Source organism: Manacus candei, unplaced genomic scaffold (assembly GCF_025592945.1).
Source record: "Manacus candei isolate 608988 ecotype Guabito, Panama unplaced genomic scaffold, ASM2559294v1 h1tg000071l, whole genome shotgun sequence".
NCBI lineage: Eukaryota > Metazoa > Chordata > Aves > Passeriformes > Pipridae > Manacus > Manacus candei.
The window spans coordinates 3817987-3843063 of record NW_026138119.1 but is presented as its reverse complement, the minus strand read 5'-3'; the positions used below and the strand labels follow the sequence as shown (position 1 = coordinate 3843063).

General features: G+C 53.7%; 1 protein-coding gene across 2 annotated transcripts; it reads right to left on the bottom strand.

The window, feature by feature from the left end:
- Window positions 1-642: 642 nt before the first annotated feature.
- On the bottom strand, window positions 643-23635 carry SARDH (sarcosine dehydrogenase). Of its 2 annotated transcripts, none has more exons than XM_051808241.1 (23): window positions 23514-23635; window positions 23165-23418; window positions 22972-23087; window positions 21935-22253; window positions 21199-21377; window positions 20556-20735; window positions 20047-20170; window positions 19757-19857; window positions 18467-18571; window positions 17975-18104; window positions 15902-15988; window positions 15698-15788; window positions 13738-13879; window positions 12046-12129; window positions 11460-11573; window positions 10810-10948; window positions 10176-10289; window positions 8653-8800; window positions 8243-8336; window positions 3323-3485; window positions 2872-3040; window positions 2197-2332; window positions 643-1260 (listed from the first exon to the last, which is right to left on the bottom strand). In XM_051808241.1, the coding sequence occupies exons 4-23, from the start codon at window positions 22245-22247 to the stop codon at window positions 1135-1137; spliced, it is 2739 nt and encodes a 912-aa protein (XP_051664201.1). In that variant the 5' UTR covers window positions 22248-22253; window positions 22972-23087; window positions 23165-23418; window positions 23514-23635; the 3' UTR covers window positions 643-1134. The 2 variants fall into 2 exon arrangements, with proteins under 2 accessions (XP_051664201.1, XP_051664202.1); XM_051808242.1 differs by having other exon boundaries at window positions 22972-23084.
- Between the last annotated feature and the right edge of the window lie 1442 nt (window positions 23636-25077).

Genomic DNA, 25077 nt, shown 5'->3' with positions numbered 1-25077 from the left:
GGACCAGAGGAAAGGATAATTGTGGGGATGGGCTGGAAGTCGCTGACCCTTCCCTTTGGCAGCGGGGGGTTTGTGGGATGTGTGTGTGTGTGATGAAAAACCTTCCCCGATGCCCCCGAGCCTGGCTCTGTGCTGCTGGGGGCTGCAGGGCTGGCAGCACACGGCTCAGCCTCTGCAGGCCTCCCCCACCCCTGTTGGGAGCTGAAAGGAGCCACCTCCAAGGTGACCTTCGGGAAGATGCCAGCAGAGCAGGAGGGATCTGCTGCCAGAGGGTGGGGACAAGGTGTTGGTGCCCTGGCTGCCCATTTACACCCCAGCGCTGAGCTGGTCCTGCCTGTGTCAGGAGCAGCCCAGAGGTTGTGGCTGCCCCATCCCTGGAAGTGTCCAAGGCCAGGCTGGACAGGGTTTGGAGCAACCTGGGATAGTGGAAGGTGTCCCTGCCCATGGCAGGGATCTTTAAAGTCCTTTCCAACCCAAACCAGTCTGGGATTCCACGATTCTATGACACACAAGCACAAACAGTACTGGCAGAGAAAAACCCTGCAGCAGGCAGAGCATCCCCAGCACGAACCTGGGCAATGGCCCTGTGCCTCAGCCCCTTCCCTCCATAGCCCCCACGAGTGTTCCCACCCCAGCTCGGGGTCCCCAGGGCACAGTCAAAAGGAGGTGACACCCATTGGAGTGAGGACAGACACAGCAAGGGATCAGAGGCTCGTCAGGTATGGAGGTTACAGCTGTATTAACAGCAGAGTTAGTTTAAAAAAATTCATTTCCAGGCAGTGTGAAACTACATTTTGGGGGAATGAGTTTTCAGCGAAGTCAAAAACTGAAACCACTTCATATGCAGTCAGGCAAAACACTGTTTTCAGGCCAATTAACCCATGGAAAAGAATTATTGCTGCAGCGGCACTGCTTCACTTAGGAAATAGAGCAACAGAGTCTTTGGACTTTTTAGAATCTCTTCCTCTTCTCCCCTCTAATTCGACCCAAATTTGCTTGATAAGTTCACTGCAGGTGATTTCCCGGCTCTTCCAGCTGACCCCGGAGCCAGCTGGGGCACCCAAGGGCCAGGAATTCTGCTGGCAGCTCCTCATGGGCTCTTCCCTCTCCCCATCCAGCGCCCTCAGCACCTGCTCAGTAAAAGCCCTTCACGCGCTTGTTGTCGGGGTCGAACGGGGACTTGGTGTGTGCTCGGGCGGGGTAGGTCACTCCCATCCGCTCCAGCTCGTAGCTGCCACTCTTCACGAAATCCAGTGAGACCTGTGGGGCAGAGCCATGGAGAAATCCCCATTAGGTGCTGCAGGGCACCAGCCCCCTGCCAGCATCCGAGCTCCATCCCTGGGCAAGCTCCCACCCCGCCCCACAGATCTGCTCTCTGCAGAAAACCCAGCCCTGCCATTCCAAGAGGATGCACAGAGAGAAGGAAAATAGATGTTGAAAGCACGCTGTTAAAAAAAAAAAAAAATCAGTCAGTATTTGAAATTTTTTTTTTTTACTTGTGGAGTTATACAGTGAAAAGGAAAAAGGAGGTGGGAAAGGAAAGGGGAAAGGAACAACATTCACCACGGGGAGAAAAGGGTGTTCCCAGGGGCAACTGGACCAGAAACCACTTGAGCTGGGACTCTTGCACTGATGCAGGATTAAAAGCCAAGGCAAGGAAGAGGATGAAAGCACAAGCATATGCACTGCTCACAGCTGGCACAGAGAGGGTCCCCAACCCTCCGTCCCCACACGGGTTCCTTGGCCTCTGACTACAGCACACTGCTTAATGAGGGCATCTGGTTGCCTCTCCAGGAGTCTCTCAGGCTTAATTAAGAGCCTGCTCTGCTCCTATTGGACATTGCTCCCTATAACATAATTCACTACTGCAATTAAATACTCGGTTGCAATTAACATCTGAGGCAGTGCTGGGGCCAGAGAGCATTGCTGGGACCTCACAGAGTGACAGCAGGTGAGACTGACTTTGCCACTGAGCCGTGACATCCCTCACCCTCCAGTGACATCCCTCACCCTCCAGTGACACCCCTCGCACTCCAACCTCCACGGGGGAAGCACAAAGGAGCTGCTGCCCCATCTCACACCCCAGATGACAGCAATGGGTTTGTGCCTATGGCTTCAAACCAAACCAGCACTATGTTCCCCCCATAAGCCCCTTGGGGAAGGAGGCACAGCCGTCCCCAGAGGGTCTGTACTCACTGGGCCCCCCTCAGGGTCACGGATGTAGCCGTAGGCGATGGTTTTGTCAATGGCAAATCCAAAGTCTGCCCGACGGATGTGGCCAACCACCTTGCCGTCCCTCCAGACCGCCTCCAGGCCGAACATCGGCACCTTCCTGGGAGGGGAAGGCAGAGCTGCCATCAGCACAGCCCCACATCAGTCCCCCACAGGCCAGGGGAGTTTGGGGAGGCCAGACCCCACCTCTGCCCCAGGCCAGTCCATGTGCCAGGACGCCCATTGCCCACAGGTCCATGAACATCCCTGTGCTCAACCCAGGCACTGGCGAAGTCCCTCCAGCCCAATTTGCACAACCTCCCGCTGCTCTGGGTGAAACAAGACCAACCCACTCCCTGCCACACCGTTTCCAGCTCCCATTAAAGGATCCAACAGGGAATTTGCGGTGGGATTTAAATTAGAGATGGAATTAGAGCATGGAAAACAGCTGAGCTGGCTCGTAACCGAGCTCCGTGTGTGTGTGTGTGTGTGTGTGTGTCTGTGTCTGTGTCTGTGTCTGTGTGTTTGTGTCTGTGTGTGTACCATTTGTGTGTGTACACACGGGATGGATGGGGATGGGGAGGGTGCTGGTCCTGGGGTGGCCGCTGGTGCTGGAGCCAGCAGTGTTACTCAGCAGTGTTACTCAGCAGTGGTACTCACTCATCCGTGGTGAAGCAGACGAGGCGGCGGAAGATGCCCTTGGCTTTCTGGGCCTCCACGGCCTCCCGGCCCAGGAAGGGGACGCTGGACTTGAGCTTGCAGGTGAAGGCTAAGCCGGCTTCCAGCGGGGTATCGTCGGTGCGCAGGTCCGCGTGCCAGTGCCTGTACCCTGCAGGGAGCAAGCAGGGGTCAACCAGGTGATCTCTGCCAGCGTGAGCAGCATGAGGAGGTCAAGACATCACCCCTGCCTCCTGGACACCCATCCATTCACTTGGCCCTAGGCAAAGCACCCTCGAGAGGAGCCCATATTGGGGAAGTCACAGCGCACAGCACTGGGACAAGTAGCATCTCTGCACCACTAACCTGCCCTTGAAGCTGGGGAAAAGCTCTTTGCCCTGGCCCCCTGGCTGGAGGAAAAGCAGCGAGTGCTGCTGTAAGGAGAGCAAGGCACCTTTCTCGATGCTGAGGCTGTCGATGGCTCTGTAGCCGGCGTTGGCGATGCCGTGCCGGGCCCCCGCCTGCATCACCGCCCGGTAAACCTTCACACAGTCTGCCTTGGGCACGTGCAGCTCCCAGCCCATCTCGCCCACGAACGACAACCTCATGGCACGGACCTGTAAACACAAGAGGCCAAACATCCCTGAGATGGAGCCGGGCTGTGCAGGGTGGGAGAGGCTGCAGAGCCACGTACGCCCGTGTCGGGGGGGAAGCCGGCTTGCCTGGGCACCCTGTGGGCACCTCGTGGTGGAAGGCAGTTCTGTGCTCTTTCTAAGGCAGTGTCAGACTGAATTTCTCATCTGTGTACAGCCCAAGGCAGCACCTCAAGCCCAGGTACCGTCAGTGCCCAGGAGGGATGGACAGTGGGCAGAGGTGGCTCTGTCAGCAACCCCTGGCCACTGATTGCAGGGCTGTTGCAGGCAGCCCAGCTGGGGTTAGATGTGATGCTCCAGCTCCAGCCGAGCTTTTGTCTCCCTCTGCTGATCCATTGAGGTGGGAAAGCCGGTCCCCAGCAGGACTGTCCTGCTTTGGGGCACTTCATGGCTGCTGTCCCCCAGGGATTTCCTGACTTGGGATGGTGCTCCCACAGCAGAGGCACCCAAAGGCTCCCAGGCAGGGGTTGAGCCCAGTGTCCCGACCCACATCCCACTCAGCCCAGGGAGATGCTCAGGTTTTCCCCCATGGAGGCTGTGCCCTAAAGCAGTGCTGCCAAATTAGCTCCACACTGAATGCATGAAGCTCCAAAGAGAAATGAGCAGATCAGCACAGGGGACTCGGTGCTTGCTTCTCTGGGGAAACCTTATCCTTGGAGATGGAGCCTGCTTGCACTCTCAGGGGAACAGACCATGCTGGGACTGCCCTGCCCATGTTCCCCCAACTTCTTACCCAGGCAAGCTTGCCTGTGTCTTCTTGTTGTCCCTATGAAACAGTTTACATTCCCAAAGCTTTCCAGGACAGTTGGGGCCACTCCGATTCAGGCACCTTCCCTGGAGACAGCCCTTGAGTCTGAGCTGCGTTCCCCTCTGATTCATCCCATTGTATTTCTTCACTTCCTCCCCCACACAACCCCTCTGGTTCATCCCTTTGTATGCACATCAACTGCAAATGCATAGTCGGCTCTGGGAGACAGATGAACTCCAGAGTTGCACCACAGATCGTGAGCTGTCAGTCTTAACAGAGCAGTTTTCAGCTTGGAAGAGACTTCCAGGCAGGTTTGTTGGCTGGACACACTCCACAGACTTGGGACTGGCTTGCCTGTGCTGGTTCTGGGTGTCATTGGGGCAGAAGCTGCATTTTGCCATTTGCTGAGCTCTTACTACAACCAGAGCTGGTCCCAGCTGTGCTGTCTAATCCCGGGAACAAACAACAACAGACAACAGCAGCTGCTGCTCAAAACAGGCAGAAGTGCCAAAGGGATGCCTGGACTCTCCGCTGCGAGGATGGCCAGAGGGCACCCAAATCCATTCCTGCTTCCCCTAATATCCCCCTGCAAAAATAATGCCCTCAAGCAGAGTTTAAGGCAGCTTGTAAGAAGCCTTAACCTTTACAATAGGAGTGGAGAGAAGGAAGGAACCCATAGATATTGGGAACTTATTTTGAGCATCCTCCCAATGAGCCGTGCCGGAAGCCAGCACTCCCTTGGTCCCCGCAGAGAGTAACAAAGGCTGGCAATCACTTCTTCAGGTGCACACACACAAGGGATGCAGAGAAGCTTTTTCTTCTACACAAAGGTGTCATCTAATTAGGGAACAGCCAGAGATCAAGCTGCTGCAGCCAGCTTCCATCTCCACTGCAGCAGGAGATGCTCTGGGGACTGACAGGCAACTTCCCGGCTCATTAACCCTGCCTGCGACTGCGACTAAAGTGCACTTAACTATCAAGAGTAAGTTACTCCTGGGAGAAACTTCCCCTCAAACCACTGCTGCTCCGGGTGAGCAAGCATCCCAGCAGGAGCTGTGCTCCATAGAAAACACCTTGGAAAATTGGGGTGCCAGTCATTAGCTTTGCACAGGCAGGGGTCAAGTTTGCCCCCACACTTGTGTACCCCGGGCAGGGTCCACATCCCACCACAGAGGTCGATGGGTGATGCCAAGGGCTGGGCTCAGCTGCTGCTGTGGCTTTCTGCTGAATTCCCCTAGGAACAGGTTTTTTTGTTAGATAGCAGCCGGAGCTATGGAATAGCATCAACTCCTGGGTTTTGAGCAGCAATTCAAAAGCATTCTAGAAAATGAAAACCTGAACTTTACCCTGTATCCAGCAGTGAAATTCAAAGGGGGACCTTTCTGTGCTGTTCAATACAATGAGAGACGCTATATATAAACTCACAAACCAGTAGGTAATTTCCAGAGTCATTAACTCTGCTGGAACTCTCCTTTCACTCCAGCTGATTTTGTTCAACTACTGAGTTAATGCATGAAAATCTCAGCGATAACTTTTTAAAGATGTTGGGTTCAGTTTAATCCCCCTGGAAGGTGATAATATCAGCAAAGGCTTCAGCCTGCTGTCCTGAGGAATCCTCCCACTCTAATTTTGGCGTGGGATGGAGACCCTGGTGTTCATTGTTCAGTGGGGACCAAAGGAGACCTCCCAAAGAAGTGGCCCTGGCAGCAGGAAGGAAGTCTTCCCCCCAGCCCACACCAATTTTGACAGTCAGGGAATTTAGTCTCCTCAGAAGAAGATACAAAATTTCTACCAGCTATTTTTTCCTCGCAGGACTGGATTACTTTTTTATAAACTTGAAGTGAAATGCAAATAAATTAATCAAACCCTTGGAGGCAGGAACATTTACACACCTTTCCCAGGGGATAAGGAGATTATTATGAGATGATATCAGTTTGCTACAGCCGTGACAAGGGAGGATGTAGGGAGGATTATAACTCACCAGTGGGGACTAAAATTCAAAATTTCAATGAATTGGCTTTGGAGTCCCCCAGGCCACTCTTCTCCCCCCAGAGGGACACTGGACTCACTGTGCATTTTTGATACCCCAGCCCAGGGCACACTGGTACTGATGGTTTGGAGGACTAATATGACTTGGGCAAAATCTGTGACTCAGTTAAACCACCCTAAACCCTGGCCAGGCTCTGCTCACAAATCAAGAAGCCCTAATTTGATTTAGCAGCAATCCCTTCAGCAACCAGCTGCAGTCGAATTAAAGCCACTCTAATTCTGAATGAAAAGTGGCCGCACGTGGCTTAACCCAATTTCGCTAATATCCAACCTGCCTCCAGCTCCCAGCTTTCCTGCTGCCTTTGACAAGATTTACTGCTGCACCTTCACCTCCTTCATCCCCCATCAGGCACAGGCATGAGAGCCAGAGTGAGAGCTCGGCATGGTCCCTCCTGCCATCCTGCTCCTCCAGAGGGAAAGGGATGCCCTGGGAACAGAGCTTGCCCAGATTTCCCATGGGAAGGATGGGGTACAAACTCAACCTTCTCTTCCAAAGGGTGTTTTTGCAACAAAAGGAATATTTCATATGGGATAAACATCAATGTGAAGTCAGAGCTCCTAGGGAAACCTAGTAAAAGCTTTTCCCTGATACCCAAACTTGCCAGCAGCAGGTTTTCCCAGGACATTTCTCTTTTGACAAAATGATACTTTGTGGTCAACAACTCTTCTATTTAGGGTGTTTCAAGCAGGCTCAATCAGCAGCCTCACACATGACAGAACTCCCCAAAGAGCTGCCATCACCTCCTTCCTCAGGGATAACTGTTGATGCATTGGGTGAGGTGGCAGAGGGATTTAAGGTGCTTTTCTCACTGCACCAGGTGAGATGGAGGAGTCCAATCAGGCAGACAGTGCTGTGAAACCTCCCAGCAAACCCCCAGGATCCACTTCTTTGCAACACAGTCGACACCAAAACACTTTAGGCTGAGCCTTCCTCCCTCGACACCTCTGAGTGACACCACCCATGGCTGCAGGGCCTGGCAGAGGTGCTGGGCTGCCAACCTGGGCAAGGTGCATCTCCAGCAGCTTGCTGAGAACCCCCACCCATGGGTCCCTACCAGGCACCCAAGCCAGGCAGAGCTGCTGTTCAGCACCATCACTCCAAAGGGCTTCTTGTCCCCTCGCTCAGGCTCCAGCAGGCTTCACCCGAGGCATTAGCATGGAGCAGCACCAATTCTGCACTTTTCTCATCACAGCTGAAGTGAGCCCTGAAGTCTGGGCAAATGCAGGATGATCTGTACTTGTACAGGAAGCTTAAGGCTGTCAGACTTCTCCTGTGATCAAACACAGCGGCTCCCTGGGCTGTCCAGCCCTTATTGCCAGTACCTGACATGTTTTACATTAAATCATCCCTTTTTCTATTTCATGATTAGGGGGAAATGGAAAGTGTCTGGAGTGTCAGGGAAATCTCATCACCAGGGCTCATCCTAATCCATGGGAGGCATCTCTTGTTCCTCTGCCATCGCTGCAAAGCCATGAGTCACCATGTCCCTTCCCCAAGCTCAGCCCAGGCTCTGACACCACTGGGAGGGCTGGGAGAGCAGGCTGGCACCCGGCAGGCAGTCAGGGAGGGAAACATCCTGCTCCCATACTGGATTTTGGCCTTTTCAAACAAAAAATGCAACAAAATCTCACTGCAATAATGTGGAGGCAGACAGGTTCCCTAGCAGAGAATGTCCAGAGACTCCATGGGGTTGCCCAGAGAAAGTATGGATGTCCCATCCCATTAAGGCCAGATTGGACAGGGCTTGGAGCAACCTGGTCTAGTGGAAGGTGTCCCTGCTCACAGCAGGGAGGTTGCAACGAGATGGGCTTTAGTGTCCTTTCCAACCCAAACCAGCCTGTGATTCTGTGCTTGGCTGCACAGGCGGGTGGGTGGTCACTTCAGAGCACAGAGCTCCTGGGGAGCCCAAGGGCTCCGTCCTACCGTGCATCCTGCGGCCGTGGTGATCTTGTGGGTGGAGAAGGGGAAGGCCTCGTTGCTGAGGTCGGTGTCCAGCACTTCTTGGAGGACGACACGGCTGTGGGGAAGCAGCAAAGTGGGTGTGGTGAAAGGACACAGCTGAAAGGACACAAGGTTATCCTGTTGGCAAGACAGACTTCTCGCTCTAAGGAGGAGCTGATGTGGGTGATGTGCATGCTGTCAGAGCCTCAAAAGAAATTTTATTTCCCAGAAAATGGAACGTTACTCCAGCCAGATCATTGTCATGGAGATCACACCTAGCCCTGCCCAACACGGGGACCTGTATCTGAGACATCCCTCCCTCCCTCCATCCACACATCCCTTCTCCCATCCCTCCCTGCATCCCTCCATGGTCAGGTTCTCCCCACGCTCACCTCAGAGGGCCCTGGATGCTCATCATGCCCAGCTCCTCTGAGCAGTCGAGGAGTTTGCACTGGAGCTTCATGTCCTGCAGCACAGAGGTGATGTGGGACCAGTTGTGCTGGGCCACGGCCCCGCCGATAGCCAGGTAGTATCCATCCCCTGGAAGACACCCCCCAGCAGCCTTTCAGGGTCAAGAGCATTGGGCTGGGGGTGATGGCCAGCTCAGGTCCAGGTTGGTTTTGCTTTCCAGAGCCTGAGATGGGACCCTGAGCCTGCACAGACCAGCATGGGCTGCCAAGAGCAGGGGGGTTAAATGGTTCTGGGGCAAGGGAGGGCTTTACTGCCTTTTGTGGGGCTCAGCACAGTGAAAGCCATCAAAACCCCAAAGAAGAAAACGTATAAAAAGCTGTTTGAAACTTGGAGGCGCCTGTGTATGTGTGAACATCATAGGAAGAGAAAAAACCTCCTTGTCCCTAGAGACCAAGAGCAAAAGCACTTGCACTTTTGTCCCTGTACAGAACAGACCATTAAGTGTGGAGGGAAATGGGAGCCACAGGTGGAAGCAGGGAATGCTACAGTGACCAAGCCATAACCAGTGCAGGGGCTGTACTGTGCACAAGGAGGAATTTCATCTCGTTGCTAATCCTGGGTGGAAAAATCCCCAAGGATGGTGTTTGAGAGCTGATTAATATGTAATCAATCTTCCCTCTGTCTTTCCTGCCACTACAAAATTGCTCTTTGATAATCTGTCACAATGATAATAAGTGCAGCCACCTACTGTAACTGGAAAAAAAAAGACTTTGCTGTGATTAAACTCCTCCATCGCCCGACAAACCCCACAGCTCTGCCATCCACTTCCCATCACCCTCCTTCCCCTGCGAGTGCCCCAGACGAGAGGGAAGGAAGATTCTCCCACGGGGATGGAAGATCTCACTGGTACCCCATGCTGCTGGGGCAAAGGGGGTGAGTTTGGCCCCACAGCACATCTGAAGGTGACACAGTGTGGGGACAGGGCTCTGTGGGCACAAGTGCACACCCTGTCTGGTGGTAGCCCCGGAGCTTGGTTGGGCTGCCAGAGCCGAGCTCAGCCTCCTCCTCTGCTGCCTAATGCCATTTCTGCCCTCTGGGCTGCTCTGCTCCCTTTCAATTCCTCTTTATTGCAGCTGATAAGGGCTTGGACAGAGGTCAGAGCTGCCAGCCAGGGCTGGACAAACCAAATAACACCGATGAGCAGTGCAGGGCCCTGGGGACAGGAGTGATAATCAGGTTACAGGGACCAAAGGACAGAGGTGGAAAAAGCCAGGTGGCTGCCATTAGGAAAATGCAATAACCCCCACGCCTGCAGCCCCTCCAGCATGGCAGGGATGGAAGAAATGCTGGAACAAACCTGTCACCATGGCTTCCTGGGGCTGGAAAGATCTTTGGGTGGAAAATGCAGTGGGAGAGGCTGGGAGTTGAGCTGCGGGAAGGTAAACCCAGCCAGTGCCTGCAGAAATGCTCCCACCTCCAGCAACCCCCTGCTCAGGGCTTTTACCTTCAAAGGCAGGGGCCAGAGGGGAGGCTGGGTCCCCGGGGATGATCCTGCTGACAGTCAGGTCGCTCTCCACACCCCCCTGCTTGTTCAGCATGCAGGTGTACACGGTGGAGCCTGCGGGAAGGACACAGGCACTGCTGCCCATCAGCCAGCCCTGGCAGAGGGAGCTGGGTAGCAGGAAGGTTTGTCCCCATTGTTCCATCAGTTGCCACTGCCTGACCGTGCCCTGATGGATCCTGGGGTATCCCACCACCAGGAACTATGATTTTTCCTCTTTGGATCTGGATCTTCATCCTTGGAAAAGCCATAACCCGCCTCCCAGTCCCGGAGAAGGGAACAGCAAACCACAGCTGGTGAGGGTTGTTCTTGATTTACTCCAGTACCCATCACATCTCCAGCTGTGATCCACAGCTGGACCCAGAGGGCCAGATACCCCTCCCTGCCCCCCCCAGCTCAGAGCACTGGGACTCTGTACAAAAAAGCAGAATCCAGTCTTGTGAAGACAGGGAAAGCAGACTTTCCCACAGGATTCCCACACCCTCTGCAAGAGCAGCATTCAAAATAAAAGCCAGTTTAGGCTCCCATGGGGTTTTCTGGGGTGGGATTTCCCTGGCATGCAGCTGAAATGAGGTACCTGGTGCTTTGCTCACGTCAGCACTGAACAGCCAGTTCGCTGCTTTTGTAGCTTCAGGTCCAACCAAGTAGAATTTCCCAAAATAAGACATGTTAAAGAGAGCCAGGGCATTTCTGCACGTTAAGCATTCATTCTTGATCTAAAATTAAAGCAAACACAGCGCTGAAGCTGAGCCTTGCTCTCACCTCACAAAGGGAAGCACAAATTAAAGCATTTATGTAATGGGAAATGATAGCAGGACACTTGTCTGGTGCCTTTGAAGGCTGTACAACTTCAAAACATTCCTGAAAAAATCAGGTGTTAAATGGAGCAAGCCTGACAAGCAATCCTGTATGCTCAGTCCCATTCCTTACCTCACTAACGCAGTGACAGTTATAATTAATAACAATTAAATTTTATCAAATTGATTTTTTCCCCCCCCCAAGCTGCTATCAACAGTTTCATTTAGGAAAGCAGCAGCTTAATTCCTGCTTCTGGGCACGGTCCACACACTCCTCTTAATCCTTTTGGAACGTTTTTCCCCAGTTTTAGGAGAAGCTTGCTGCCTCCCCTCCCCTCCCAACTCCACCCAAAGAAGGTTCTGCTGCCTCTGACCGCCCCAATTCCAGCTGTGGCCAGGGGAAAGGCGGGGCTGTCAGCCCTGGACTCACAACGTCATGGTGAGGGGGGAAGTCGAAGGTGTACTCGTCCCCCAGCAGCCGGTTGTAGGTGTAATCCTGGTGGCGCTCCCGGCCGTAGGCGCCGTAGTAATCGTAATCCAGGACCTGGGGGGAGAAGTGGGAGGATGGGGACAGCGAGGAGGATGATGTGAGGCTGAAGCCAAGGCTCTCCTAGTCATACTCACCCCACTCCAGGAGAGGAGTGGGTCCATGAAGGACGTGGCTGTGGTGATGGGTCCCCTCCCTGGCATCCCTGCCCATGGGGATGGTCCCCACCCCAGCATCCCTGCCCACTGCTTTCATCAATATATCAGTACCTGTTGTTTGGGGGCACTGCAGGCAGATGCTGCCTGTTGCAGAGGGACAGGCAGACAGACAGACACAACATGCACACGCAGATCTTCCTCTTTTTGCTGTTACAGGGAATTATAGCCCGAAAGCTCTTATAGACTCTTTTTGGGGTCATGCAACTGCTGCAGCATATCCCACACTGCACACACAGGATGCATCCTCCGTGCTCTGGGCACAGCTGGTACCCTCTAGGCTCAACACCCCCCAAAACACGTGCCATGCTTACCGGGGCTGCTCCCCCGGGGCTGAACCAGCCCGGCCTCTCCCAGCCGTGCCGCTCCTGGAAAACGCAGCCCTGTCGCAGCAGCTCCTACACCAGACAAATGGGAACAAATTGTCTTAAAAAAAGCCTTTTCACTGCTTTCTGAGCAGCATCCAAGCTGCCCTCCTCAGGTGCAGGTTCGTGCTCCAGATCAGATTTGTGACCCCTTGGCTTTGGCTGTCAGCAGCCAAAATCAGCACTGTAGTTTGTCTTTTAAAACAGTGGCAAACTTGCCTGCAAATTGCCTGATTTTTATCCCCCCCCAAAGGATATTTGCCTCAAGGGTAGTCGAGAGGCAGCATTTGAGCAGCCCAGCTGTGCACCCCCAAAAACCTGTGCTATGGTGCCCAAATTACTGACTGAGAGATGCTACATCCACAGAGCAAGATTACCCCTGATGTTCACAGACTAATTATATAATAGCATTTAAGATTTATACAGCAACCTTCTCATTCCTCCTCTGTGCTCTCAGGAAAATCTCTCTGCACGCAATTAATTAGGGATCCATTAAGATATTTTTGTTTGGGGCCTCTGTTCAGAAAAGAATAGATTTTGTTGAACATTTCAGAAATGATTCAGTGCCTATTTATAAAACACAGCACATGTTCTGGAGCTGCATGGATAAATACCAGGCTGTCAGTCAAATGGGCATTGCTTATTAGACAAGCTATTAAAAAATAAATTGCATCCTCAGTGACAGAAAACAACCAAGCTGTCAACCAAACACCGGGGGCTGGAGGGCAGGGATGTCTGTTTTACTGCTTGAGCCTCTGCTCTCCACTGGAAGAGGGATAGTGTGATATGAATCAGAGACAGGCAGAAATGGGCTTGGGAAATGTGGCTGCTCCTTGCCAGGGCTGGGACTGGGGCTGGTGGTGATGTGGTGGGACAAGACACTGATGCTGAGTCACTCCAAGCACCCTGGGGGTGCTGAGTGATTTGGGGAGCTCTGAGCTGCATGGCTTGGGTGTTGCTGGTGCTGAAAAATGCTGGAAACTGGGTTTTTCTCACAAGTGCTACATCTAAAGGGTGCTCACCTACAGAGCTTTGTGCAAGAAAGTGGCTGGCAAAGGTAGGAGCTGGGGAGAGCTCTGGCTGGTGGTTCCAGAGAGTAAAACCACTTAGAGGGTGCTGGTAAAACCACCTCTGCAGAGGCACAGCTGCTCCCCAGTCTTCCCACATCCCTCCTCATGTCCTGGTTTCTGTTTTGGGGAGAAGCTGCTGCTGAGTTGTGAGCAAGACACGGTGAGCAGCAGCAGGAGATTCATTCCTGTGAGCATTTGGCATCCTCATCCCTGGCAGCTGCCCCCGAGCTGGGCTGGCAGTGAATCGACTCAGCCTCTGAACTCTTCTCTTCACTTTTCCCTTGCCCAGTGGTCATCACCGAGCTCTTATGCCATTTTGCCAAGTTAAATATTAAAGGAAAGCTTGGCATCTCTACCATTAAACTGTCCATGGCCCCAGCACCCTCACAGTGTGCACTCAGTGAGCTTTGGGATTGGCAGGGATCTCCCCAGGATGGATGGACGGGAGCACGGATGCAGCACGATGCTCTGGGGAGTGATACAGCTGCAGCCACTTCTTGTGACCTCTTTTTTTGCTGCAAGGATGCTGTGAGGGTCTCCCATTGCTCCTCACATGGTAAAATGCTCTCACCTCGTGCAGAGGGTCCTTCCTCATGTTGCGTCCTGCCAGTGGTTCGTCATGAGGGAAGACAACAGAGTAGTTCTTGGCGTAGGACTCGTGGCTCCGCTCCCGGATCCAGCGGTTGTTGTCGGTGAGGGAGTGGTGGAACCTCCTGGAAGGCAGGGAGAGAGCAGCGTCCCAATGGGCCCACCAGCTCCTGAGGTGCCTCCTCTTGACCAGACCCAGATGTGGATGCAGCTGCTGAGGTGTAAAATTGCTATTTCCTGCACCAGTTCAACAGGTAGAAGAGCAGAGGAACCAAGCAGGGCCTGGCGTTGGCCAGGAGAGCCAGCACCCCTATCCAGCCCTACTCCAGAGTGACTGGGAGCAGTCCATCCTGGACATCCCTTCTGGAGGGGGGAAATAATAAAAAAAAAATGAAACTTGAGGTTAATTCTGACTCCCCAGCCTCAGAGCACACTCCGGGTTCAAATGCAGCCCAATGAGGGAATGAGCCCTGGACATTCTTTACATTTTTCATCCAATTCTCCCCAGGCTGAAATACAAATAAAACCCGAATCATTTTAAATTCGTTTGACATATTTTCATCTTTCAAACAGAAAAGCTCCTTGAAGGAATGTGCCAGCTCAGCACACGCTCAGGTTGTTATTCCCAGAGACCTATAACTCATGGAGAGCAGCCCTGGGCACTGTGGCACCTTTCCCGGGGCTGGAGAAAAGGAGGCAGGCAGAGGATGAAAGGCAAGACAAAATGTCATTTCTAGGGTCTTTTAAAATGATATTTTGAGCTTCCCTCCCCACTGCCTGGGTTCAGAGGAGAGGCAGGGCACCGGAGCTGAGCTATGCAAGCAATGCAAGTGATGCTCCCCAAAAGCAGCCATGGGCTCTCTGTGAGAGTAGCTGCCTCTTCTGCTGGCAGGGGACAAGCAGAAGGTGACACATGGCATGTCACTGGCACCCCTGGTTGCCCCATCAGCCCCAGCCCCTTCTCCAACATGCTGAATTTTTGACAGCAGCAAGCGGGCAACAGCTGCCAGATGAAATATTTACAAGCGAGTGTTTTGAGAGGATAAATATTGAAATGTGCAGAAAAGGGAGTTATTTAAATAGGAGCTTAGTAATCATCACCCAAAGGAAAAAAAAATGGGACTGACAGCTTGATGACAGGGCAGATGGGATATGGGGGATGCTCCATCCAGGTGCAAGGGATGGAAAGCCCCCGGCTGCTCTAAGTGGGGCTGGGGTCACCCTGAAAGGGCTGTGGTGGTGCCAACCCAGTGCCTGTCCAGCCTGGGGATTTCTCCATCGCTCCATCCCCATCCCTAGCCCAGCTGGTAAAGGGAGGGAGCTGGAGGTATCCCTCACTGATCTCTGCAGGCCCCAATACCCCACTCCCCCAGCCTGAGTCAGTGAGGCACTTACAGCTTTACCACTAAAGCAACAGCATTTTCAAAGCTTTGTCCCCGACAAGGTGGCTGCTGTCACTAACAGCCCTGTAAGAAAGCCCACACCCAATCAAAGATAATCAAGCAAGTCAAAAGCAATTACTGAGCCAACATCTGCACAGTCAAAACTCTCGGCCCGTGTGGAGCTGCAGAGGGGGGCAAAGCTAATCTTTCTGCCGTTGAAATCATCCCCCCCCCCCCATTATTAAGTTAGAGGATTAGGCACGGCACTAATTGAACAACAACAAAACCCAAACGTAATTAGCCCGTCCTTCCCCATCACCGCCATCTCCTTGTGCCTGATGGAAGCTGTTTGTGTAGAAGTGGAATGAGGCAAATGAGATAAACCCCACATGTAAATTCATTAAAGCCACTGCGTGTAATTGATTCCAGCTCCTTGGAGGGACACAGGCAGTGGCACAGATGCTGCCAGGACACCCACTCCCGATGCCAGTAGCCAGTCCTGCCTTGAAACTGTCCCCGAGGATCTCCCAAGGATGAGGGGTGACAGGCAGGGTGACTTGCCTGATGTCATAGCCATACATGTCCTTCTCCGGCCGCCCGTGGATGATCCAGTGAGCCAGTTCCCTCCCACAGCCGCCTCCCAGCATCATCCCTGGGGGAAGAGGCGAGGATACAGATGAGGCCAGAAGGCCAAGCACAGCTGTGGGTGCCTGGCTCTGCCTGGGATATGATGCCCAAGGTGTGATTCCTTTGGGTCTCTCTTACCAGCGCTGTTGAAGCCACAGCCAAGGAAGAACCCTCGGACTTCTGGAGCTTCTCCCATGAGTGGCTTGTGGTCGGCTGTGAATGACTCTGCAAGACAGAGGGGATGTGCCAGTGAGGCCAGGACAGGCTTTTGGGGACACATCACACACTTTAGGAGCAGGTTTCCTGCAGCTGCCAGTGCTGATCTCATCCTGCTCCCAGACAGATCAGTGGGGCCAGAACTGGACCAATACCAAGCACCTCCCAGCTTGGGAGTAGACTGAAAATGAATCCCCCAAAAGAAGTTGCACGAGGCACTGTGAGGGCTTTTTCTTTATCCCAATCCCCCAGTCAAGGGGGTTGCACTGATCTATTTGTTGCCTTTTCAAAGTCTAAGCCACATTTCATGACTGTATTTCACCTTCATTGAGTTCTGCTGGGAAATTCCATGACTTTCAGCTACTTTGTTCAGCTGAGGGACTGTTGCTGATGTCTCCCCAGACTCCTGTGCTAATGATGTCTCCTGCTGCCAATGCTATTCCACAGGGCCATCAGCCACAGTCCCTATGCAAGTCCTCACTAGGGAGGACAACAAAGCACCCTGACAGAGGGGTGCAATCCTCCTCCCCATTTTATGGTGGTTCATCCATCCATGTGAAAGGAGAGAGGGAAAATGGAGTTCAGCCTGGTCCTTCCCCCCTCAGCAATGCCCAGCTTGTTTCCCATGATCACTGGAGAAGGCAAGGGCAGAGCCACAATATTTCCACTGTCACCAGAGCAGCTCCTCATGTGCCACTATCCCCGTACTGATACACCAGGTTAAAACTCAATGGAGCAACACCCAAAGCACCTCCCCTTCCTTCCAGCCCTGCTGACTTTGCCCCGGGACAGAGAGTGAGGGCTCCCTTGGCACAGTTACAGCAGAGAGGACAAGCCTTGGCTGTTTGCTTCAGCCCAGCGTGACTCAGCTGTCACAAACTGCTGGTTTAAATCAAGAAGGAGAAAAGGAGGAGCACTGACCCTTTGGAAATGACATTACTGTACTACAAAGGATAGACATTCATCTACCAGAAGCCAGGTCTCCACCAGCTCTGCTCACACCGCAGTGTAATCAAACCACCGGACCCAGGGCCAAGGTCTCCACCTTGTACACATCATGTTTGATCAGCCATGGGGCAGGAGACGTGCCCTACTTTCCCCTCATACAACCATAAAGGCCTCAAGGGTTTCCTTTTAAGTGTCTCAGCAAAAAGAGCTTTATTACAGTTTCTTTTTTAGCATATGGTGGATTTTAAGGCCAAACCAAGTGTGCAGGTCTTGGGCTCGATGGCTGGCATCACCTCCAGCTGCCACTGCAGCAATATTATGGCCTTTGACTCCACACCAGACAGCCTAGGATGTAAATCTAGGTGAATCTAATGTCATTGGCCCAGAACAAAGTAGTAAAAATAATTATGTAAGATAACACTTGGTAAAACAATGGTCACTGCTTGAAAAAAATCTGCCCCTCAATTTTCCAGTCCAGTGGTCACAACACTGGCTGTAAATCTGTGCTATTCACACCCAGATTGGACCAAGGCAAAAAGCTCCCCAGGGAAATTGTTTTAAACTAAGAGAGGGTCAATTTAGATTATAAGAAATCTACAAGACTATAAGACATCTATAAGATTATAAGAAATTATAAGAAAGAAGTTATTTACAATAAGGGTGGTGAGCCTCTGGCACAGGTTGCCTGGAGAAGCTGTGGATGCCCTGTCTCTGGAAGTGTTCAAGGCCAGGTTGGACAGGGCTTGGAGCAACCTAATCCAGTGGAAGGTGTCCCTGCTTATGGCAGGGGGTTTGAAACTACATGATCTTTAAAGATCCATCCAACCCAAACCATTCTGTGAGCCTGTGAATCTATGATTCTATTTCTCCACCCAGGCTAAGCCTGGAATGCCACCCCTTGGAAGATGACACCACTGCAGCCAGACCACCAGCACTTTCTCTGCCTTCAGAGAGTTTTCCTTCTTCCCAGGTTATGAAGTTTCCCTTTGCCTCCACAAGATCCTGGGTGGAACCCCAGCCACTGTGATGCCACCACAGCCGTGTTACCTGGCCCACAGACAGTGGATTTAATGCCCGTTTTCTCCAGCACTGGTACTCTGTTGATGGCACCTTCGATGTGTTGCATGAAAACATCCCAATCCAGATCAAACAGGCCAAAAGCAAATTTTTCAGATACCTGAGGGTGGGAAACAGGAATCAGGACACAGAATAGAGTACAGCTGCTGCTGTAAGAACTCCTCAGCTCTGGCACCTGCACCTGGATGAAGGGATTATGCACAGGGCAGGGACTGCACAGTGGCCTCTGAATCGCCCCAGCCCAGCCTTTTAATCTCATTCCTGTTGCCTCTGTATTGCCTGTCTGTGCCACAGACAGACCCAAAGGGAAGATGCTCTCCCGTGCTTTGCCCACCAGCCCCACAGAGGTTGGTACCCACAGCATCCAGGGGCTGAGGCCCTCATGCCTGCGCCCATCCCTCTGAGGTGGGTTCCCTGGAAACCTGCCTTGTTCCCCCCAGAAAACCTCCTGGCACTGCTCACCTCCTCCCAGAAGATGGGGTTTGACTCATATCCACCCACGGAGAGGGCATCGCCTTGGAGACGGAGATAGACCGAGGCATCGTGATCGCGAACATTCGGCATGTTCTGAAAAACAGGGAGAGGGACTGGAGGGGTGAGAGGGGAGTGAGAACAATGAGGACACCCCTACACGAAGTGGAGGTCCAGGACAGAGGGTGGGCACCTGCAGCAGTGACCTGCCAAGGATGAGAGCAGCAGTGACTCCCTGGGTGTTCCCTCAGCCCTGAAATTTGGGTGCCCGTGTTGCCCCAAGAGGAAGGCACCCGGCTCAGCTCCAGCAAAGCTGATGAAACCACAGGCAAAGTGGCTTATGCAGACACGTGAGCAGCACTGGGGGTGCTTGGGGGAGCCAGAGCAGCCCCCGTGGTTGATCCTAGCTCAGAAAACATCACTCCTCCGCCACCCGCCTCTGCAGGAGGAGGCAGCAGCTCAACACGTGGGCAGCGGTGCGCAAAGAATGAGGGATTTGTTCTCGTGAATAATGGATGGAGAAACATTTAGATAACATGGAAGTACTGCTGTAGGGCCTACTGCAATCCGTGTTGACGAGCGGAATTAGGTGGATTGAACAAGAGGCACCGAGGTCTGTGAGCTGCAGCCTCTTCTCTGAGAAGTCTTTCTTTCTGAGCACAGCGCAGTGGAGTTACTGGGATAGAAATGTAATCACGGACAGCACTTTTTACAATGAGGCACCTCGTACTGAAAGGTCAGACACAGATTGTGTCAGTGGGATGGAAACTAATTAATGTGTCACCCTCAAAGCGCTGGTGCCTGAGACAATGAAGCCTCCCTCAACTCCTGAGAAATTCTCCGCAGCCGAACAGCAGGAACAGATTTTTTGGGACAGTTTAGAAATGCTTGGAGAGCTACACCTCTGCCTGCTGGGACTGGGGCTTGTTCAGAAAGTGTTTGGGATCTTTATGAATCTGCTATCAGATTCACCAAGCACAGCAGAGATCCTGTAACAATTCTACTGAGGGGAAAAAAAAAAAAGAAAAAAAAAGAAAAAAATAAGTATCTTGCCAGTTGTAACATTGTTAAATATTAACTTCGACTCTGTTCAAAGTGGTCTGACAGCCCTGCTAGGTGTGCACCTCCCCATGTGCAGAGCCCAACCTGGCAGCACGTGCCCACGCTGGAGGCAGGAACAGAGTGGGGTCCCACAGGTCTGGGAGTCCCAGGAAAGGGGGGGTCTTTCCTGCCTCACCAGCACTGCCCCCCAGAGCAGAGGAGCCGACCTGCAGCACTGACCTGGATGCCCTCGATGCGCTCGGTCACCACGTAGGCGTGGTGCATCCCCACCAGCGGCACGTGCACACCGGCCAGCCGGCCCAGGGCTCGTGCCCATACACCTGCCGAGAGAGCAACCCCCAATGAGCCCCCACCTGTCCTCCACACCCCCCAGAAAGCTGTCCTGCAGCCCACCCAGACAAGGGGACACGGACTGCTGCAGACCCTCCGGCTCACAGGATGCAAAGCCAGCTATGCCCTGTGGCCACAGCCCCCATCCCACAGCTTCCCCCCTGCCTTGTGCCCTGTACCTGCACAGTTCACCACGCAGGGAGTCTGGATGGTCCCGTGGGCTGTCTCCACTGCATACACCCTCTTCACCCCGAAATCATCAGCCCTGACCTGGATGCCGGTGACTGGGCAGTTCTCAATGATCTGGTGGCACAGGAAGGGCAGCAGAGTCATGGCAGGGTCACAAGGGAAAGGGGACAACCCACCTCACCTGACACCCAGTCCTCAAATCAGGGGAAAAAATTACTCTAAGAAGTGCTCTGGCAACGGCCATCTCCCTGCTTTGGGCGCCTTGTCTTGCTCCTAAAGGTCTTTTTTTCACCCTATATTTTTCCTGGACCTCACGGTTCAGGAAATCTGTGCCAGCTTTGTCACTGTCACTCAACCAGCGTGACAACATCCTTCTTGGGAAAGATCTGATTCTGCAGGAGCAGTTCTGCCTTGCTGGGAAAGGAGATGGAGAAGGACAAGATGAAATCTCCTTCCAGGATCAATAGGCATTAATGAGCAATTACTAATTAAGAACTACCGTAGCTCCTCTGGCAGTTGCTGCTCTGGCAAGAGTTGAGCAGGTCCCAGCTGGATCCATGGTGCCATCCTTGGGGACATACAGGGTGCCGTACAGGTCGTCAATGTTCATCAGTGGGTACAGGTCCTTGGTCTGTGATGGGGTCAGGACGTAGGACTCCACACCATACACCTTCCCCAGCTGCCAATGGACAAAAAAATCGGGAGCTGAAGCAGGAAACAAAAGCTTTGCTCATCACTTGCTGCTGGAGGAGGAGGAGGAGACCCCCAGGACATGCTCATCTCCCTGGTGAGGCAACTGCTGCACCAAAGCAAACCCTAAGTCCAGTGTGGGGTGGGATGGTCTGCTCAGATTTCAGGGAATACGGCTCCATGTTGCTGCCAGTGCAGCTGGAAAAAATGATGCTGCCACTACCTGAGTGGTCAAAAATCATGGCTGGATTTAATTTTGCTGACTTTGGAGCATTTTGCCAGATTTTGGAAGCTTTATGGAAGTCAGGAGGCTGCCCAGGCCACTTGCAGCTCTCTGGGTGGGAAGGCAGAGATCATTCAGAGACCTGGGGACCCCCAGCCCCACTCCCAAATAAATGCCACCTCCTGCAGCCCACTCAGCTGGGGGGACACACAGAGGGGCTTCTCCCTACCGACATGAGCCTTTTGTACTCGTCGAGACGCTGCTTGTTGGAGGCGATGAAGAGCCCCCCGTTCTGCACCCAGCCCGTGTGCAGCCCCGTCTCCGCCGGCAGATCCCGGCTGACCACATCCCGTGTGTGCGCCAGCAGCTCCACCTCCACATCACTGGGGCGCAGCTGCCACAGGAGACCTGGGGACACACACACAGCCCACGGGTGGGACAGGAGCTCTGTCACCCCTCCATCACCCGGAGTGGGAATGCAGAGAGAGCCCCGTGATCCCACGCGTGTCCCGCGTCACCCTGCGGGGCTCTTGCTCCATCTCGTGGATACGTGGGAGCGCTACAAACCATCGGCTTCTGTTTTCCTTGGGCGTTAAATGAATGGGAAAAAGGAACGGACGACCCCAAAAGTGACAAAACACGAAAAAACTTGGATAGCTCCTCCTTCCTGCCAAAGAAAAGTGGCTTAAAGAAGGTAAAAAAATACCTGTGGAAAAAAAAAAAAATGTTTCATTTTCCTGTGGCCACGTGAATCTTAAAAAAAAAATAATAAAAAATTGGGGGGATGTTCAACAGAAAAGGAAAAATAGAAATGCTGAAATTCTCCACATTTAAAGCCCAAACTCTCCAGCACATCCAGATGCAGTCTGTGCAATGGATTCACTCCACGGACAATGGCACATCCCAAATCATGGGCATCCCAGTGCCCACCCCAGGGAGCACCCACGCCGTGCCCACCCACTCACCAGCCGTGTGCCAAGTGGTGCCCGAGGTCAGGTGGTCCCTCTCCAGCAGCACGACGTTGGTGACCCCCATCTTGGTCAGGTGATAGGTGGTCTGGCAGCCCAGGCTGCCCCCCCCGACCACCACCACCTCGGCCGAGGATGGTGGGGGCCGGCTGGGCTCCCCATTCCCGGGGCCTTCCTCCTTCAGGGTCTTCTGGTACGGGACACTCTTCTTGGCCGTGGGCCCCGTGGCGCTGCTGAAGGGCCGGGGGCTCCTCCAGGGGGCTGGCAGGCGGGGGGCAGCTGCCCGCAAGGCACAGCTCATGTAGGACATCTCCACCTGCAGATCCCAAAATCATCTCTCTGGCAGGGGTGGGGATCCCCAGCCAGCCTGGCTGCTCAGCTCTCCACCGTTTCCGTGGAGCAGCATCTCTGGGCACTGAGCAGGGGCTAAATGAGCCCTGGGGCACATCCCCTGGGAAATGGGATCCCAGTTGCATGTGTGTGCAGCTCCCAAACAACCTTTGGAGGGGCCCCCCCTTAAAAAGGGGGCACAGGCACATCAACCCTGTGCTTGCTCACGCCTTCAGAAACCACCTTTTTTTTCCCCCTCTGGAATTCAGGAGCTGTTTGGCCACAATGAAGGTGCCAGGTTTGCTCCCTATCAGAGGGTGGTGCAATGGCTGCTGGGGGTGGAAACGGGGACAGATCCTGCCTGCAGATACCCTGCAACCCCTGCAGACCCTGCATGCAGGTCCTGGCTGAGGACATGGCTCAGGAATCACTCCCAGCACATGGTTTTGGGTGCACAAAGGGCGTGCAGTGGGGTCTCACAGGCCAGCACTGTCCCACTCCCACACAAGCCATGGCCGGGGGCTGCCCCAGAGATCACCCCATTGAGACCTCCAACTTGCTGCCACGTGGCCTCCAAAACACTCACTATCCCCTCCCAGTTCCTCCACAGCCCAGTCAAGCTGCAAACGCCTATTCGGAAATCCTGTGACACTGCAAGAGTTTCCCGGACAGCCCACGGCACATTCCCACCAGGATCCACTCACCAGCGAGGCTCACTTGGGCTGGTTTTCCCTGCTGCGATGGCCGTGGGGCCCCTGCCTTCCTCTGATGCTCTCCTCCTCCTCCTCCTCCTCCTCCTCTTCCGTCCCTTCTGCCCCTGCTGCAAAAAATATTAACCAGCAACCGGAGGCGAGCGGAGCCAGCCCGGGAGGAAGGGAAAGAGGGGCTCCTTCGTACCCCTTCTCGTGGCTCAGCTGCTCCTCAGCCAAGACAAAGAGTCCAGCAGAGAGGAGAAATTCAAAACAGGGAGGAAAATGCTGCTTTTCTCCCCGGCTCGGTGCCCAGCAGAGAACAAACAGCCCAGCTGGGGCCAGGGGGACTCGCAGCCTCCCGGGCTCGCTCGGCGCTGGCTGGAGTCGTCAGCTGGATGCCAGAGAGCAAACACGGCGAGGAAAGGCACCATCTGACCCTCCCGCTGCAGTTCCCAGCGGCTGCACTTAAAGAGCAGAATTAAAATTAATTTACGCGTTTCCTAAGCCAGACCCAAGAGCTCAAAGGTTTGTTGTTCCTCCTGCTCAGGACTCACCCCTGGAATTAGGGCTTGTTCGGGCAGGATACACAAGTTCTCCTGAAGGGCCTCATTCTGGTATCTCGGAGAAGCAGAAGTCGGGGTGGAGTTGGGGTTTGCCTGGTGGTTGGGAGGGATCAGAGTCCCGGCAGCATTGTGGTCCCTCAGGCAGCATCACCCACCCCTACAGACTCCTGAGCAGCCCAGGAATGGTGGTTTGGGGGGCTTTTACCATCCAGCAGCAACGTGACCCTAGGAAGTGCCCCCCACTGCCTCCCACTCATCCCACACCTCTGCTCTTCCCGCTGAACACACTGTGGTACCCAGCCTGCATCCAAATCCCTCCAGTTTGGGAAGGGTTTGAGTAAGAGCAGAGGGGTTCACTTGTTCCAGCATTAGCCAATCTCCAGCAGCATTCCTCTCCTTCCCCCAAAATAAAACCAGTTTCTCAGTTTTAAAGAGGGCCCCAATTCCTCCAGACTTCTTTATGGACTAATTGCTCAGAATAACCACAGAGCTGCAAACAAGTCTAAACTCCTGTTTGCAGTGGGGTGTTTCTGTTTGACAGGCCAGAACCATTTCATCAGCATGTCCTAATTATAAATATGACCTTTGGGTTAGACCAGACCTAGAACAATACAAGCCCAAATCTATGTTCAGCAGCATGAGTCCTTCACCAAGCTCAGGACGGACAGTGGGGAAAGTGGTGGCTGCTACAGCCCCTTGGAGCCCTAATGTGACTCCAGAGAAGGAAGAAGGCTGGTTATTTTTTGTGATGGTCAGTCCAGTGTAGAGGGAGCTTATGCCAGTTTAATCTTTCTCTGTAGTTTTTAGGTTAATTCTAAAATAAGGAGCACAGTGGTTCGTGTGCACCAGCTGGAGTTTTCTAGGTCACAGAAAACGTGGCTAATGCAGGGATGAGCCAGCCAGGCGTGCTCTGGAGCCACGGTCAGCAGTGCCTGAGCCATCCTCATCGTCACCCTCATCCCTGTGGGAGCTGCACGGGCAGAGCTGTGCACTCACCTCTGCACCACAGCCTGAAACCGGGCTTAAGAAAGCATTACCAGGACATGACCCCAAGCCAAAAGCAGTTGGGTCCCACACAGTCCCGCCGGGCAGAGCTTTTCCGAGCTCTCCCCTTGGCAACCCCCTGCCTCAGTTTCCCCATCCTGACTGCACAGCGGGTCAGCCCCTTGTTTTGGGATCCACTGGCCTGGGTGGCACGTGAGATGACCCCCAGCCACGGCAGAGGGAGGTGGCCACACACGGGCTGGTCCCGGGTCACCGTGGCCACGGGGTGTGCTTGAGGGCCAGCCCCAGGGCCACCACGGGTGGCTGTCACCCTGCAGCAGGAGCAGGACCTGCCGTTCACAGAGGGCAGCCAGCAAAGCAACCACCCCCCCTGCCGTGTTTGCTCAGAGCTGGGCAGCCTGGCTGATGGGGGGGATTATGGCAGCAGCTGCTCTTGCTGGGGGGGAAACCACAATAATAAATAAAACCCTGTGCCTGGTGCATCCCCCCTCCTGGGGCAGGCCAGGGGCTGTGCAGGGCTGGAGCCAGCTGTGCTGGTCACGGATGGAGA

Coding starts and splice junctions, on each gene's coding strand:
- SARDH (XM_051808241.1), bottom strand. CDS start 22,247: ATGTCCTACATGAGCTGTGCCTTGCGGGCAGCTGCCCCCCGCCTGCCA. Junction 3,041..3,322: donor CAGCCTCAGCATCGAGAAAG/GTGCCTTGCTCT, acceptor TGCTCCCTGCAG/GGTACAGGCACTGGCACGCG. Junction 1,261..2,196: donor GTGACCCTGAGGGGGGCCCA/GTGAGTACAGAC, acceptor TCTGCCCCACAG/GTCTCACTGGATTTCGTGAA.